Raw genomic sequence first — 14,209 nt, forward strand, 5'->3', positions numbered from 1 at the left:
CTCTAAACCTATGCTCTTCTTCTTCTCTTATTCTATATCAGGCCAGCTAGTACCCATGGCCATTGCCAGGAGTTGTTGAGTTTTTCTTAGGGGGGCTTGATCAAAGTTGTTGAGGTTTTGTTTTTTTTTGTACTTCATGCCACGATCAACCTGTGACACCCCAGTGATCGACTGTTGGACATGTTAAAACTGCAAAATGTGTGTATTCCATCAGTTTCAGTTGCCATTCTTCTTTGGTTGAGACCTCACTCGTTTTCCATTTAGGGGCTAACAAGACATGGGCCACAGTAGTAGCATACATAAATACTGTAGTCTTTTTTGACGACTGGGAATTTCCCACTGAATTATCCCCAACCAGAAGGACTCTGGGGTTTGTTTGTTTTTGGAAATGTGCATTTATATACTTTACTCTCACTGAAATCAATGGGGTTTGGAAGTAAATCTTGCCTTATATTAATTATATTTCTTACAAGATGTGTCGATTGGCATTCTGCACTGACAGTACAACATGCTAGACCATCACCAAGAAACCTCGGTTGTGCTCTATGCCACTTCTCACCAAATGTTTAACAAAACTGTTAATAATTTCTCATGAGAAGCAAGGGCACTACCCTACGCAAATGGAAAATGTGCTGTTCTTTGTAGAGCACAAAAAAGTCACATTGTACATAACCAACAGCTTTATCTTTTAACCACAAAAACTAGAATAGCTAACTGCTTGCAGTGGTCATTTGGTCATTAGCAGAAGTGCAAATTTTACAATGCTTTTGAGAAGATTGAACAAAGCAATACTCTGCAATGAAAAACGCTGACATAACAGTACAAAATCCTTGCCGTAGATACCTTTTTAATTGCTCACAGCATGATTAACAGCAGTCATTCTGGCTTGCCTCTGGATTCGTTGCTTTGCTAAATGCTGTGGTTTCCTGGGCTTAGCAAAGTGTTACCACCTTCTTATGGGCAGACATTCTGCACCTTCAAGAGCTACATGTTAGGCAGAAAATCAACGGGTGATACCTGTTTCTATCTTGCCTTTCCTGTAAAACTCAAAACAGTAGGCAAGGTATTGAGAAAAAATGTTCTTATATTCAAACAAGGTTGTAGCTTCTCTTCCCTTTTTCAGCCCATCCTTATGCTAAAGGGGAAAGGGGGCTCCTGTATCTTTTAAAGTTGTGCAGAAGATTATCAACAGATTTAGGTAGGCGGAGAAAAGCTGCACCTGAAGCTAGTGTAAAATCTAGGAGCCAGATTAATAGCTAGGGTCAGAGCATCACCTTATAGCACACCTGTTTTGGCCCAACTGCTCTGACAGCCTATACATTTTTGAGCACAATTCAAAAAGTTCTGGTTCATAAAGCCTTATGTGTGAGTGTCAGGAAGCGGTTGGAGGATGGATGGCAGCTAACAGATTGAGGTTGAATCCTGACAGGCTACTAACTCTTCCTGAAGAAATATGGGATTACCAGCTTTTGAACCAATCATTGAAACTGTGCCTATTGGAGTCAACTAATGCACAGTCATTAGCAGGGGAAAATGTTTATACTTTGAATAACTTGACTTGCTGGTTTGTGCATATCAAGCTGCTCTTTCGGGTTATGGTTTAAAAATCTATTGATGGCCGGCAACCCCTTATAACTGATAAATCCATTAAAATTCAGGATAAGCCAAAGGCTTTCAAGGTTTGTCACCCAAAAGTTTTGGATCATCTTCATAAATAGCTCCACAAATCCCCCAAGGGACCCTGAAATTGGCATAGTGAAAAATTGCAAAGCAGCATTCTCCGTAGCTACTGCCTTGGCTGGCACAAAGCAATAGAGCTGCCATGTTGCTGTCTCCCTGACATCATTTAGGATTGCTCTGAAAAAACTGGATGGCAGTTTTGAGGAAATGTGATCAAAAGTCAACTGCTCAGCATGTGTAAGAGAGCATCTGTGACAGCATGTGACATAACTTATGGAAATAACTGATAAGTATAAACTAGATATTATTCAATATGCAGTTAATACAGAGATGGAGAGGACCCATGTTGGGGTGGTGGGAAGTCTCAATACTTTATTAAAATGCAAGTAGATAAATAGGATCTGCTACAGCGGGAAGGTAAACGGCGTTTCCGTGCGCTGCTCTGGTTTGCCAGAAGCGGCTTTGTCATGCTGGCCACATGACCTGGAAGCTATACGCCGGCTCCCTCGGCCAATAATGTGAGATGAGCGCACAATCCCAGAGTCGGTCATGACTGGACCTAATGGTCAGGGGTCCCTTTACCTTTATCTTTACTTCATTTCCAACACACTAGTATTTCTTTGGTGTATACAGTGGTACCTCGGGTTACAAACGCTTCAGGTTACAAACGCTTCAGGTTACAAACTCCGCTAACCCAGAAATAGTGTGTCAGGTTAAGACCCTTGCTTCAGCCTTCTTTCCACCCCCCCTTCCATGGGCCCTCCCCTGCCACAGGAGAATCCCATGCAGGCGAACAGTTGAAGGTGGTCCATTTTATGGTTGGGTTTATGTCCCCCTCCCCCTCCCCCACCCCAAAGCCCCCTCCTGCCACCAGAAAGCTCTAGGGAGTCAGGGCAGAAAGCAGGAAGACAACCACCCAACCATCCATTCTCATACCAAAAAGAAAAAATCTATACTAAAAAAAGAAAAAGAAAAAGAATACAGATGGAAGAATAGGGGGAAAAACGACAAAAAAGAAAATATGAAGAAAATAAAATAAAAACAAAAATAGTCTTTTTCAAATCAACATTAATAAACCATGTTTTGTGGGCTTCCCCTACCTCCCCCCTTCCCCGGTTTTCATCCCTTTATTATCCTCTTTAACAGTTTCCTTGTCTATAAAATAATTACTTTTATTCCTCATAAAACTTTTAAACTTAACTATTATCATTTTCACCAAATCTCTTAATCCCTATAATTCCAAATCCAATTTTTCTTCCCTTGCCTAATTTCCCCCCTCAATAAACTTCCTTAGCTTAAACTTTTTCCATAATCAAGTCTCATTTACACTCTAGCAATTCCCAATATAACCTTTCTTCCCCAATTTCCGGCTACCTCCCTCCAATCCAGCAAGTTCCGTGGTCAGCAGTCCAGTTTTAATCCTAATAATCCATCCTATTGATCACACACCCATTCTCCCTTCATCCCACCCCCTTTTTCCAATGTTTTGCCCTCCAGTGCATCCATAAGGCCCCCCTGAGTTTCTCCCCCTCTTAGGTTGTTCTTGTTCTCCTTGTGGGTAATCTGAAATTCCGCTGGTTCCTGTCGCTCCCTCCTCAAAAGAGGGGTATTCCGCTTGTCCTTTTGTGTAAAAAAATCTTTTCCTTCGCGGTGAGCTTCATTTTGTGTTGTATTATCACAGTCATCATTATTATCTTTACACTCCAAATCACAGTCTCCATCATTGTCAAAGTCTTCCAAATCGCTGTCGCTGTCATTGTCACTATCTTCCCCTTCAATTTCAGTACCTTCATCCTCTGAAAAGTCATATTTAGCAATCACCATCTGGAATTGCTGCTTTAACTCTTGCTGTCGAGTCTCATGTTCATGTAAGTACCGTTTTTGTAATCTGTAAAATTAATAAAAATTATTTTTTTTAAAAAAAAAAAGACCCTTGCTTCAGGATGAGAACAGAAATCGTGCTCTGGTGGCGTGGCGGCAGCAGGAGGCCCCCATTAGCTAAAGTGGTACCTCAGGTTAATAAGTTTCAGGTTAAGAATGGACCTCCAGAACAGATTAAGTTCTTAATCAGAGGTACCACTGTATTCTGGTTGGAGAAGGATAACCGTGATGTATTTTGAAAAATCAATGAAGATTAAACTTGGAGCAAAAGTCAACTGCTCATGGTCCCCTTTAGAGTTACCATTAGGGTTGCCAGACTCAATAGAGGACAGGACTTCTTTAATTGCCTTTAATTGCCCTGCTCTCTTTTGAGTCTGGAAACCTTAAACAGATTCCAAGCAAAGGGTCTGCTGGTTTCTCTTTAAGGTTTCCAGATTCAAACGAGAGCAAGGCAATTAAAGGCACAGAAGTCCTGTCCTCTATTGAGTCTGGCAACCCTAGTTACCATGAATAGTTTTCTTTTTAATTGGCAGCTTCTGCTTTAATTGCGAGGTGGGGATATTTCCACACACACACACCCCAAGCTATATATTCTGGTTGCCTGGTTTTGTTTTGTTGCCTTTATTCTACTTGTAGAATACTATGGTGCTGTTTCTCTTTATTCTTTCTCTTTCTCTCATTTACGTCACATGAGAACACCTCTAGCCGAGTCACAATTAGCTATCCACGCTCCTCGCCTTGCGGATTACCGCTGCCCCTTATTGCTGTATGCTGACGATGCTGTGATACTCTCGTTCTCCAGAATCGGTTTAAGGAGGGCACTTAAGATTTTTGCTTTGTACTGTAAATCTAACCTCCTTACCATAAATCAATCTAAATCGAAAGTGCTTATTTTTTCCAGAAGTCGGAAGTTGTACAAATGGATGTTGGATGGGAAACCTATCGAACAAGTTCAAAAATTTCAATACCTGGGAGTGCACTTTCAACACAACATGGGCTGGAAAGCGCATATTGCTTACCTCCAAAACAAGGCCAAAGCCCTTTCGAACGCATTACTGCGTTTCTTCTTTTCAGAAGGGGCTCTACATGTACCATCTGCCTTAAAGGTATTTAAAGCTAAAGTGGTGGCGACAATGGCTTATGCTGCCCCGTTATGGGGAGCATCAGTAAATCTGGCGCCCCTAGAAACAATTCAGAACCAATTTCTGAGACGCCTTTTGAAATTGCCCCAGTGCGTGAGCAATGCAGCTATTCGCCTTGAACTTAAAATTCCCTCGTTAGAAAACTCCTTATGGAAGCATATTTTCTGCTATTGGCTGTCCTTGTGGCATAGATTGCCCAATCACCATCTCATTCAATGTCTTTGGAGAGACGACTTTGTTAGTCCCTGGGCAAAAAAAATCCACTCCAAAATTATGTCCTACGGATTGTTCCCATCGGACCTATTGAAATTAGATCTTCCCTCAGCCAAAAGAACTATAATTCAAAAACTAGATAACTATGATTTCCATCAAAATATTATAACGGGAGGTGGAACATGTTCCCTGCTGAATCAAGGCATACAGCCCACGCATCAGATTCCATCGTACCTGTCTTTTCTTTCTGTCGCAGCCCACAGATTCGCCTTCACCAAAGCAAGATTTAATGTTTTCCCATCCAATGTCCTGGGGCACAGGTTTTCCAAAGGCCAAATCTCAGTTTTATGCACGTGTGACAACAGAACAATAGAATCCCTCTACCACATACTGTTCTGTTGCCCCCTGCATACGCCCGCTCGGACTAAAATCTTGTACCCTCTAATTCTGGAAATCACGGACAAACCGCTGGAGACCCAATTAACATACCTGCTGCAAGATGATGATACGACCAAAACATTACTTGTAGCAAGATATTTGATTTCAGTTCTCTCTTACAAAAAACAGCATAACTTACTTTACGACTACTGACACTAAGATACATCATTCAAGTAACCTTCTGAGCTGAGTAATGGAAAATGATGGCCTGCAATGCACTAACGTTTTAACCATAGCTAAAAACCCCATAAAACTACTTGAAACGTTTTAAAAAAGTTGTACAATGTTCCTTGTATGAGGAACTAATTTTGCCTGATTGTTCTGATTCTTTTATGTTTTTAATTTGTCTGATTGTTTTTATGTATGTCGGTTTTATACTGTTTTATTCTTGGTTGCAGTACATTATGGGCCTATGGCCGAAATAAAGTTTATCTCTCTCTCTATCTCTCTCTCATTTACGTCTCACCATGTTTGGCTCACTAATAACAACAACAACAACAGTAATAATATATTTGTACCCCGGCCATCTGGCGGGGTCTCCCCAGTCACTGTGGGCTGCTTCCAACAAAGATTAAAAATACTTTAAAATTATGTACTTCGAACTTTCAATAGAGATGTTTTTTTTAAAACAACAACATTGCTGTTCGCCTCTAGCCTTTTCTTCTATTATCTCTATGGTTCTCAGGCGCCCGTCTTCCTTCCTACGTCGAGGCTGGCTGCCTTTTTGACCGGAAGGCCTACTCCTACTTCCGGCTTTGGCGGGGCCTGGCGTTGCCTTGGCTTCCCCTCGAAAATAAATATCTTGTCTGTCTGTTTCGTGAGGGAGGAAGCGATGAGTCTGGCGGACCCGCTGGACGTGAAGGCGGCTCTGCAGGCCCGAAACGACCCTGCTTTGGGTATGTTGGCTTCGGCGGCCGGGGCTGCCGTTGCGGGGGGTTGGGCTAGATGACCCCCGGGGGTCCCCTCGCGGGGCCCTCAAAGTCTGTACGGATTTGATCCGCTCGCAATTGGTCCGTTTGGGAAGACGTCTAGTCCGCTCACAGATCTGCGGATCATGCGGCAGGAGCCTTCCAGAACCGCAGCAAAAAACGGCTCGCTTCCTTCAGACGCCGTGAAATGTTATTAAGCCCGTCATAAAATATCACGGGGTTGCATCCGGCGTTATCCCTGCTCGGAGTAGACCTGTTGAGAACTGTGGGACATGGCTGGGGAAATCCAGCCAGATGGGCGGGGTATAAATAATTAAATTATTATTATTATTTATTAACCAGATGAGCGGGTATAAATATCATCATCATCATAATTGTATTTTATTATTGGCCAACTCTGGTCCCATTAATCTCGACAGGTCCGTGTTTCAGTGTAACTGTTACGGTAGTTGGGATGCAGCCCCTCAGTTCTTGGAAGATGCCACAGGATTTTTTGGTTTTGTTCCAAAGGATGTGTTTTCGTTTGTTTCTTTGTTGCATTGCAACGACATCTTCTAGATATGGCTAAAGAATAAGATAACATCCGAACTGCTAGAAAGTTAGTGGAAAACTCCATGTGTTGAGTCCTTATTGCTTCACTTCAATGTTTCCATGTACTCAACTAGTCAAATTAGGGAAAGAGCAAAAAAATGACTGCTGTAACTAAGGCCAATTGGATTTAATAATAATAATAATAATAATAATAATAATAATAATTTTATTGTTTATACTCTGATGGGAGGGCGTTCCACAGGGCAGGTGCCACTACCGAGAAGGGCCTCTGTCTGGTTCCCTGTAACCTCACTTCTCGCAGGGAGGGAACCTCCAGAAATCCCTCGGAGCTGGACTTCAGTGTCTGGGCTAAACGATGGGGGTGGAGACGCTTGAGGGCCAAAATGGGTTACCCAACTTGGTTGCAGATAATAAAAAGCATACTTTGAAAGGTTCTGCTTACCTTTGTTTGTTTTCTAAAAGTGCATATGCCTCTTGAATGAGTTGTTGTTGTTGTTTTTAAGACTCAAAAGCAGTTTATAAAAGGTGAAACAATAAAATAAAACTCACAACCGTACTCTAGCACAGCGTTTCTCAACCGCTGTTCTGTGGCACACTAGTGTGCTGCGAGACGCTGGCTGGTGTGCCGCGACGTGCGGCGACGAGAAGGGCGATTTGCATTGTCACGTGCCTGGCAGCCGCCAATAAGCAGCGCTGACCCGCCGGAAAGCAATATTTCTCCTCCTCTTTCCCGAAGCTCAGTGCAAACGAGCACACAACACTAACCCGCCGGAAAGCAATATTTGGCAAGTGTTTCTTACAGTCATAATTATAATATAGGGCGGCACAGAGTTAATTTTTTAAACTTTTTTAATGGTGGTGTGCCTCGTGATTTTTTTCACGGAACAAGTGTGCCGTGGCCCAAAAAAGGTTGAGAAACACTGCTCTAGCAAGCAGCAAAAAAGAGTACAGTGCGATTTCACTAGAAAACTACCAAAAATTGAAGAGATGGGTGGGTGAATAAGGTGGCCTTTATTTATGCATGTTGTTCAGATTACCCAGTAATGTTCTCTGGGTGACCCGCAGTATAAAATAATTTTAGCAGGGATCTTGCAGTACTCTTTAGTAAAATAAAAAAAATTCCTTCAGTAGCACCTTAAAGACCAACTAAGTTTATATTTTGGTATGAGCTTTCGTGTGCATGCACACTTCTTCAGATACTCTTTAGTCTTTAGGGTTTTTAAGTGCTTGTTATTTAGTTGTATTTTGTATGCTTATTCATTGGGGTTTTTAATTTTGTATTTACATAATTAGTATTTGTGTGCACATGTATACACATTTGATAAAAATGTATGACATCTCTTACAGATTCTAACGATAATTCTCCCGATGAAGGATTAATAGAAGACTTCACTGTTATAGACCAGAAAGCTGTGGAGCAGCTGACAGAAGGGCTGATTTCACATTATTTACCAGATCTACAACGATCAAAACTATCCTTAAAAGAGCTAACGTATGTAAACAATCAAAATGCATGTGTTTCTTTTTCTTTCTTTCAAATGCTAAATACTGTAGATTGTAAGAAAAGAATGAGAATAAAAGAATGTTTGACTTTTCTGGCAGGCAGCATTTGCTCTTCACTAAATTCTGTAATTGAATACGTTGGTTTATTGTGAAATATGTGTAAACTATAGCATTCTTCTTTCAGACAGAACCAAGAAGTACTACTAGAAACTCTGCAGCAAGAAATCTCAAAGTTTAAAGAATGCAATTCTGTTCTTGATATCAATGTGCTGGTAAGTGTGTTCTGTCAGATAACTGTTTGCTTTTTCCTCAGTTTTAAAGGTCATGTGTTTGTACAAAAACACTACAAATGGAATCTTGTATTTTGAGAAAAATCTATGCTAAGTGGGGAAACCTAAACACAGGATAACTAACCACAACCAGGGAAATTTAGCATCTCATTCTGAAGTTTCATACCTTGCATATTTGTATTCACAATTGTCTCTCCTAAGATTGCAGTCCTTTGCACATGTAACATGGGAGTACAGTGGTAACTTGGTTCTCAAACTTAATCTGTTCCGGAAGTCCGTTCCAAAACCAAGGTGTGTAATGCAAAACACATTAATCTGTTCCAGACTTTTAAAAACAACCCCTGAAACAGCAATTTAACATGAATTTTACTATCTAATGAGACCATTGATCCATAAAATAAAAGCAATAACCAATGTACTGTACTATAAAATAAATAAGACAGTACTGTAGATTATAAAAATTAAAATTATTATTTTTTCTTACCTGCACTGGTGATAGTCATTGTTTGGATGGGGGCCTTTTATCCATTTCTGCAGTCACACAATCTTTCAGTAGCTGAACTGGATTCCCGACAGTCACAAAAACAAATGAACAGAAAAAGCCTCCAAAACAAAAACACAAAATAAATAGCAAAAACAAAAGTGCCAAACTTAGCCCGTTCCATTTGACTTCCGAAATGTTGGCAAACCAATACGCCGCTTCTGATTGGTGCAGGCGCCCCGGAAACAGTAGCCGACAGCCGCATCAGACATTTGGCTTCCGAAAAACGTTTGAGAACCTGAACACTTCCGGGTTTTCAGCGGTTGGGAACCAAGGTGTTTGAGAACCATGGTACCACTGTACTCCCCATCACACACTGTGAGACTTACCTTTGAGCAAACATACATAAATGAGAGTGCAGGTCAGCTCTTGATGTGGTACGACCTTTTAAAATAGATGGATTTTTAGCACATTCTAGCATCATACATCCCAATCATTATGCAAGTTTACGTGGAAGAAACTCTCACTGAGAAGGTGGAACTTAACTCCCAAGTACGTACGCATTGTATTACAACTTTTCATTTATTTCAGTAACTTCAGGCAGTTACGTGAGTTGCTGATTTTGAAGTTCTATGTTCTGCTGAATTCTTTCTTTTTTGTTGTCGCTTTTAAGTTTTCAGAAGCAAAGTACTATCACAACAAGTTGGTAAACATTAGGAAGGAGATGTTGCTGCTGCATGAGAAAACATCAAAGTTGAAAGTGAGTTTTGTTTCACTTTGACTAACAAAGGTTAAAGAGTACTGCTTATTTCTTTGTTCTTTGAGGTCTTGCAGATCAAGTTTCATACTCTGCTTTTGCTTTATATTTCCATTGGGAACTAGCATTTTCTTAATTTTCCAGTTTTTGAAGTAGTTCTCTTTCTGATTAAAGGCTTGTGTACAGCAGAATCCCTAGTACCATTAGTGCTACCATGAGGAGAATTCATCAGGCTACCAGAGAATAGTTACCGTAATATTATGATATTGCAATCTTGTTAGTATGTTTGGGCTGCAATCATCTATACTTAGTGAGACTTACTTCTTTATTAATATATACATGATATCCAGTTGTACATGTCAGATTTAGGTCTCTAATGAATGAAGGTGACAGTCCTAGGCTTGCTTACCAGCAAGCAAGCACCACTTAACAAAACAGAACTTCCCTACAAGTAAGCATACATGGGCTGTATTAAAATTATCTATAGATGCTACCTAATGATGAATTCATCTTTTATTCATACATAAGCTAAATATTCAGTCTATATATTGGCTGAGGGACGCGGGTGGCGCTGTGGGTTAAACCACAGAGCCTAGGGCTTGCCGATCAGAAGGTCGGTGGTTCGAATCCCCGCAACGGGGTGAGCTCCTGTTGCTCGGTCCCAGCTCCTGCCAACCTAGCAGTTCGAAAGCACATCAAAGTGCAAGTAGATAAATAGGTACCGCTACAGCGGGAAGGTAAACGGCGTTTCCATGTGCTGCTCTGGTTCACCAGAAGCGGCTTTGTCACGCTGGCCACATGACCTGGAAGCTGTACGTTGGCTCCCTCGGCCAATAACGCGAAATGAGCGTGCAGCCTCAGAGTCGGTCACGACTGGACCTAATGGTCAGGGGTCCCTTTACCTTATATATTGGCTACTCATAAGTGTTGTTTCAGTTGCTGTACTGGTAGGAGTGTATGTAAATATAAATACAGAATCTATTAACGGGTTTTTTATAGAATTATTTGAATTGTTTGTGTGTGTTGCACATAGTTTTTCCTTAGATAGACCAACAGCACTCCCTGTAATAGCAAACTCAGGTGGTGAGGGCTGGTAGAAAAAGAATAAAAGCAAGGCTACTGGAAAATAAAAAGAAGGTACAGTCGTACCTTGGATCTCGAACGAACACCTTGGCTCCTGAACAAATCTGCTCCCGAACGATCAAAACCCAGAAGTGAGTGTTCCGGTTTGCAAACAATTTTCGGAAGCCAAATGTCCAGTGCGGCTTCCGATTGGCTGCAGGAACTTCCTGCAGCCAATCAGAAGCCGTGCTTTGGTTTCTGAACGTTTTGGAAGTCGAACAGACTTGCAGAACGGATTCTGTTTGACTTCCAAGGTACGACTGTATTGTCATCAGCCTCTTTGGGAGGGACCTGTGAGGTTGCGGAAGGACTAAGTATCAACTTAGGGAGCATTCCACACACACCTAAAAAAAGCCTGATGTTGTCTGGGCACACTGAATAGCCATGGAATCCAGTATTGAGTGTCAGTTGGAAAAGCAAGTGGCAAAAATGTGTGAGAGGGGAAGAGAACGGGATACTATGCTTAGAGGGAATGGCTGGCTAAAATCCTGAACAGGAACACTTCTGTTAGGAGGATCCACTGTGACATTATGTTGCAAATCCCACTTGGTGTGTTTTTTTGGGGGGGGGGGCTGGAGTTCTCTGAAAAACCTCAGGAGAAATAACAATGGGATATCGTTGCTGCTGTGCTGTCAAATCTAATTCTACAGCTTCAGGAAAGTCACATTCCTTTCTGGCCTTTCATTTCAGAGAAGAGCTCTCAAACTCCAGCAAAAGCGGCAGAAAGAAGAACTGGAACGAGAGCAGCAACGGGAAAAAGAGCTGGAAAGAGAGAAACAGTTAACCGCCAAGCCAGCTAAAAGAACATGAAAGCCGAACGTGTCTTGGCTTGTCGAATTAATTACACTATTCTCTGGACTTGGTGGGGAGGCCCATGTCGTACCTCTTGAACCTGATGTTCTTACTTGCCAAGAAGTCTATTAGTTCAGTATTAGCGTTTCCAGGTTGCTATTTCCTAATCAGGAAAGCAGGAACAGGGAGCTTACCAGCAGCTCAGTATGCCTTTTTGATTAACGGTATACAACTTAACGTTGCTGTGTCAGCCTTTTTCTTACTTCCCACAAATAGAACAATGTATTATTTAACAACATCTTAGATGGTCTAGGTTGGTGCATCCTTGTCCCATGTATGAATGTTTTGTTGATAGCTGACCTCTACCTCATTAACTATAGGCTTAATCTTTAAGTCTGGTTTACAATTCTTGGCTCGTTGATTCTCCCTTTCCTGTTGCCGTGTACAAAATAAGCGTGGCAGCCATAAACCGACTAGGAATGAGAAGCCCGTAAGACAACCTTGTCCGTTTTATTTCAACTCTGAGAACATAAGGCACTGCTGGCGAAGTCAGGCTTTTAGATTCAATTATGTTGTCTTCCGATCATGTCAGAATTAAAGTATGTCTGTAAAAACCAAGGGCAAATAAGTGGAGTGCTCTTGCATAACACTGATTTCAGTGGTGGCAGTAGTGAAGTTTACGTGGCAAAACTGTTGGCTCTGCATACGCTGCAGGTTCCTGCTGAAATCGCAAAATGTGGATGATACAGGGCCCTCCGGATGTGGTAATACTAGAATTCCCAGAAGCCCTAATCAGCACAGCACAAACAACAGTCAGGGATGATGTGAGTTCTAGTCTAGCAGCATCTCGAGCGCCAAAAGTTCCCCATCCCTTCCATATTTAAACTCCCATGTTTAGAGGGTTGGAGGGTTAGGGCAGGCTCCCCAACCTTCGGCCCTCCAGATGTTTTGGACTACAATCCCCATCATCCCTGACCGCTGGTCCTGTTAGCTAAGGATCATGGGAGTTGTAGGTCCAAACATCTGGAGGGCCGCAGATGGGGGATGCCTGGGTTAGGGTGTTGGTTGGAGGGTTAGGGATGGGGTTATGGGCGAGGGAGAGGGCCAGAGGGTTAGAAAGGATTAGAGACATATCTAGGGAGCCCCTTGAAAGTTATTGTAGATTATAACCGTTGGTTCCAGCTTTCATAGTGGTGCTCCGTAGCAAGTGGTTTTAGAATTGTAGTTCAATATGCATTGCAATGACATCTTCTATATGTGGCAAAAGAATAGAATGACATCTGAACAGCTAGAAAGCTAGTGGAAAACTCCATGTGTTGAGTCCTTATTGCTTCACTTCAATGTAACATGTTTGTTTTTTTATGTCCATGTTTCTATGTCCTCAACTACTCAAATTATGGAAAAAGCAAAAAAAATGACTGCTGTAACTAAGGCCAATTGGATTTCAAACAATCTTGGGGGCCAAAATGGGTTACCTGACTTGGTTGCAGATAATAAAAAGCATACTTTAAAAGGTTCTGCTTGCCTTTTAAAAATAAATTTAATTTAATTGCGTACTTCTCAGTGGGGGGAAATCCTTGATAGATGCTGTGCTTTCCACTTATTTCTAAAGGATATATACTGTATAGATATATAGATATAAATCTAAAGTCCAGGAGGGTTTTATTGTTTTTGTTTTGGGACAGAGTATCTCCTGTTAAAACACCTTATTTGTAATCAAATGTAAATGAAATTAGATTGCAGATATATATATATAGCTTAATTCCAATAAAATGAAAAAAGAGACACAATATGAAAAAATAAAGAGAAACAATTCAACCAACTTCATTTTATCAAATGTCTTTGTCTTTAACTTTAATATATATATATATATATATATATATATATATATATAATTGTTAATGCCTATTATTTCACTTCCCTCTCCCTTTAGGGGGAAGAGTGTGTTCCATCCTTTTCTGTAAGAGCGAACAAGAGAACTTTCATCAGACTTGTGAAATGATGCATTTTCAAACATTCTGAAAGGAAACTTGCAGGAACTTGTGCTAGCTAGAGTAATCACATGCATTACATTGCAATTCCCTTTTCCCTTAAATCTAGGGATTACTTGCCTACAAAACTGCCAAACGGGCAGCTACTAGCCCATTTGTTTAGGGCTTGTTCTTTGTAAAACCAGCGTGACTTCCAACAATTAAAATTCCCTTTTTTAAAACCCCGAAACTTGCCAGGTCATATTTTTTATTAGAAATTAAAAGTTTGTTTTAATAATAAAAGTTGGCCATTTCAAGGCTTATATTGCATAGAGAAAATGTATTGTTAGTTACAGTCTAAGCTTTTAGAAATAATCCCTATTCTATGTGGTGGACATGCCCTATCAAAATAAGTTTGGGGAATTTTTAAAATGAAATGGACACAAATATAGATAGGTT

The 14,209-nt window shown here is 41.0% G+C and overlaps 1 protein-coding gene across 1 annotated transcript; it reads left to right on the forward strand.

The window, feature by feature from the left end:
• Positions 1-6,043: 6,043 nt before the first annotated feature.
• On the forward strand, positions 6,044-13,602 carry BLOC1S6 (biogenesis of lysosomal organelles complex 1 subunit 6). Its single transcript, XM_035132115.3, has 5 exons — positions 6,044-6,250; positions 8,183-8,327; positions 8,523-8,610; positions 9,783-9,869; positions 11,679-13,602. The coding sequence occupies exons 1-5, from the start codon at positions 6,187-6,189 to the stop codon at positions 11,796-11,798; spliced, it is 504 nt and encodes a 167-aa protein (XP_034988006.1). The 5' UTR covers positions 6,044-6,186; the 3' UTR covers positions 11,799-13,602.
• The last annotated feature ends 607 nt before the right edge of the window (positions 13,603-14,209 follow it).

The sequence above is a fragment of the Zootoca vivipara genome, chromosome 13, assembly GCF_965207765.1.
Source record: "Zootoca vivipara chromosome 13, rZooViv2.hap1.1, whole genome shotgun sequence".
NCBI lineage: Eukaryota > Metazoa > Chordata > Lepidosauria > Squamata > Lacertidae > Zootoca > Zootoca vivipara.

Excerpts from the sequence above, each read along its gene's own strand:
- BLOC1S6 (XM_035132115.3), top strand. The coding sequence starts at position 6,187 with ATGAGTCTGGCGGACCCGCTGGACGTGAAGGCGGCTCTGCAGGCCCGA. Across the intron at positions 8,328-8,522 it reads CTATCCTTAAAAGAGCTAAC|ACAGAACCAAGAAGTACTAC; the intron begins GTATGTAAACAA and ends TTCTTCTTTCAG. Across the intron at positions 9,870-11,678 it reads AGAAAACATCAAAGTTGAAA|AGAAGAGCTCTCAAACTCCA; the intron begins GTGAGTTTTGTT and ends CTTTCATTTCAG.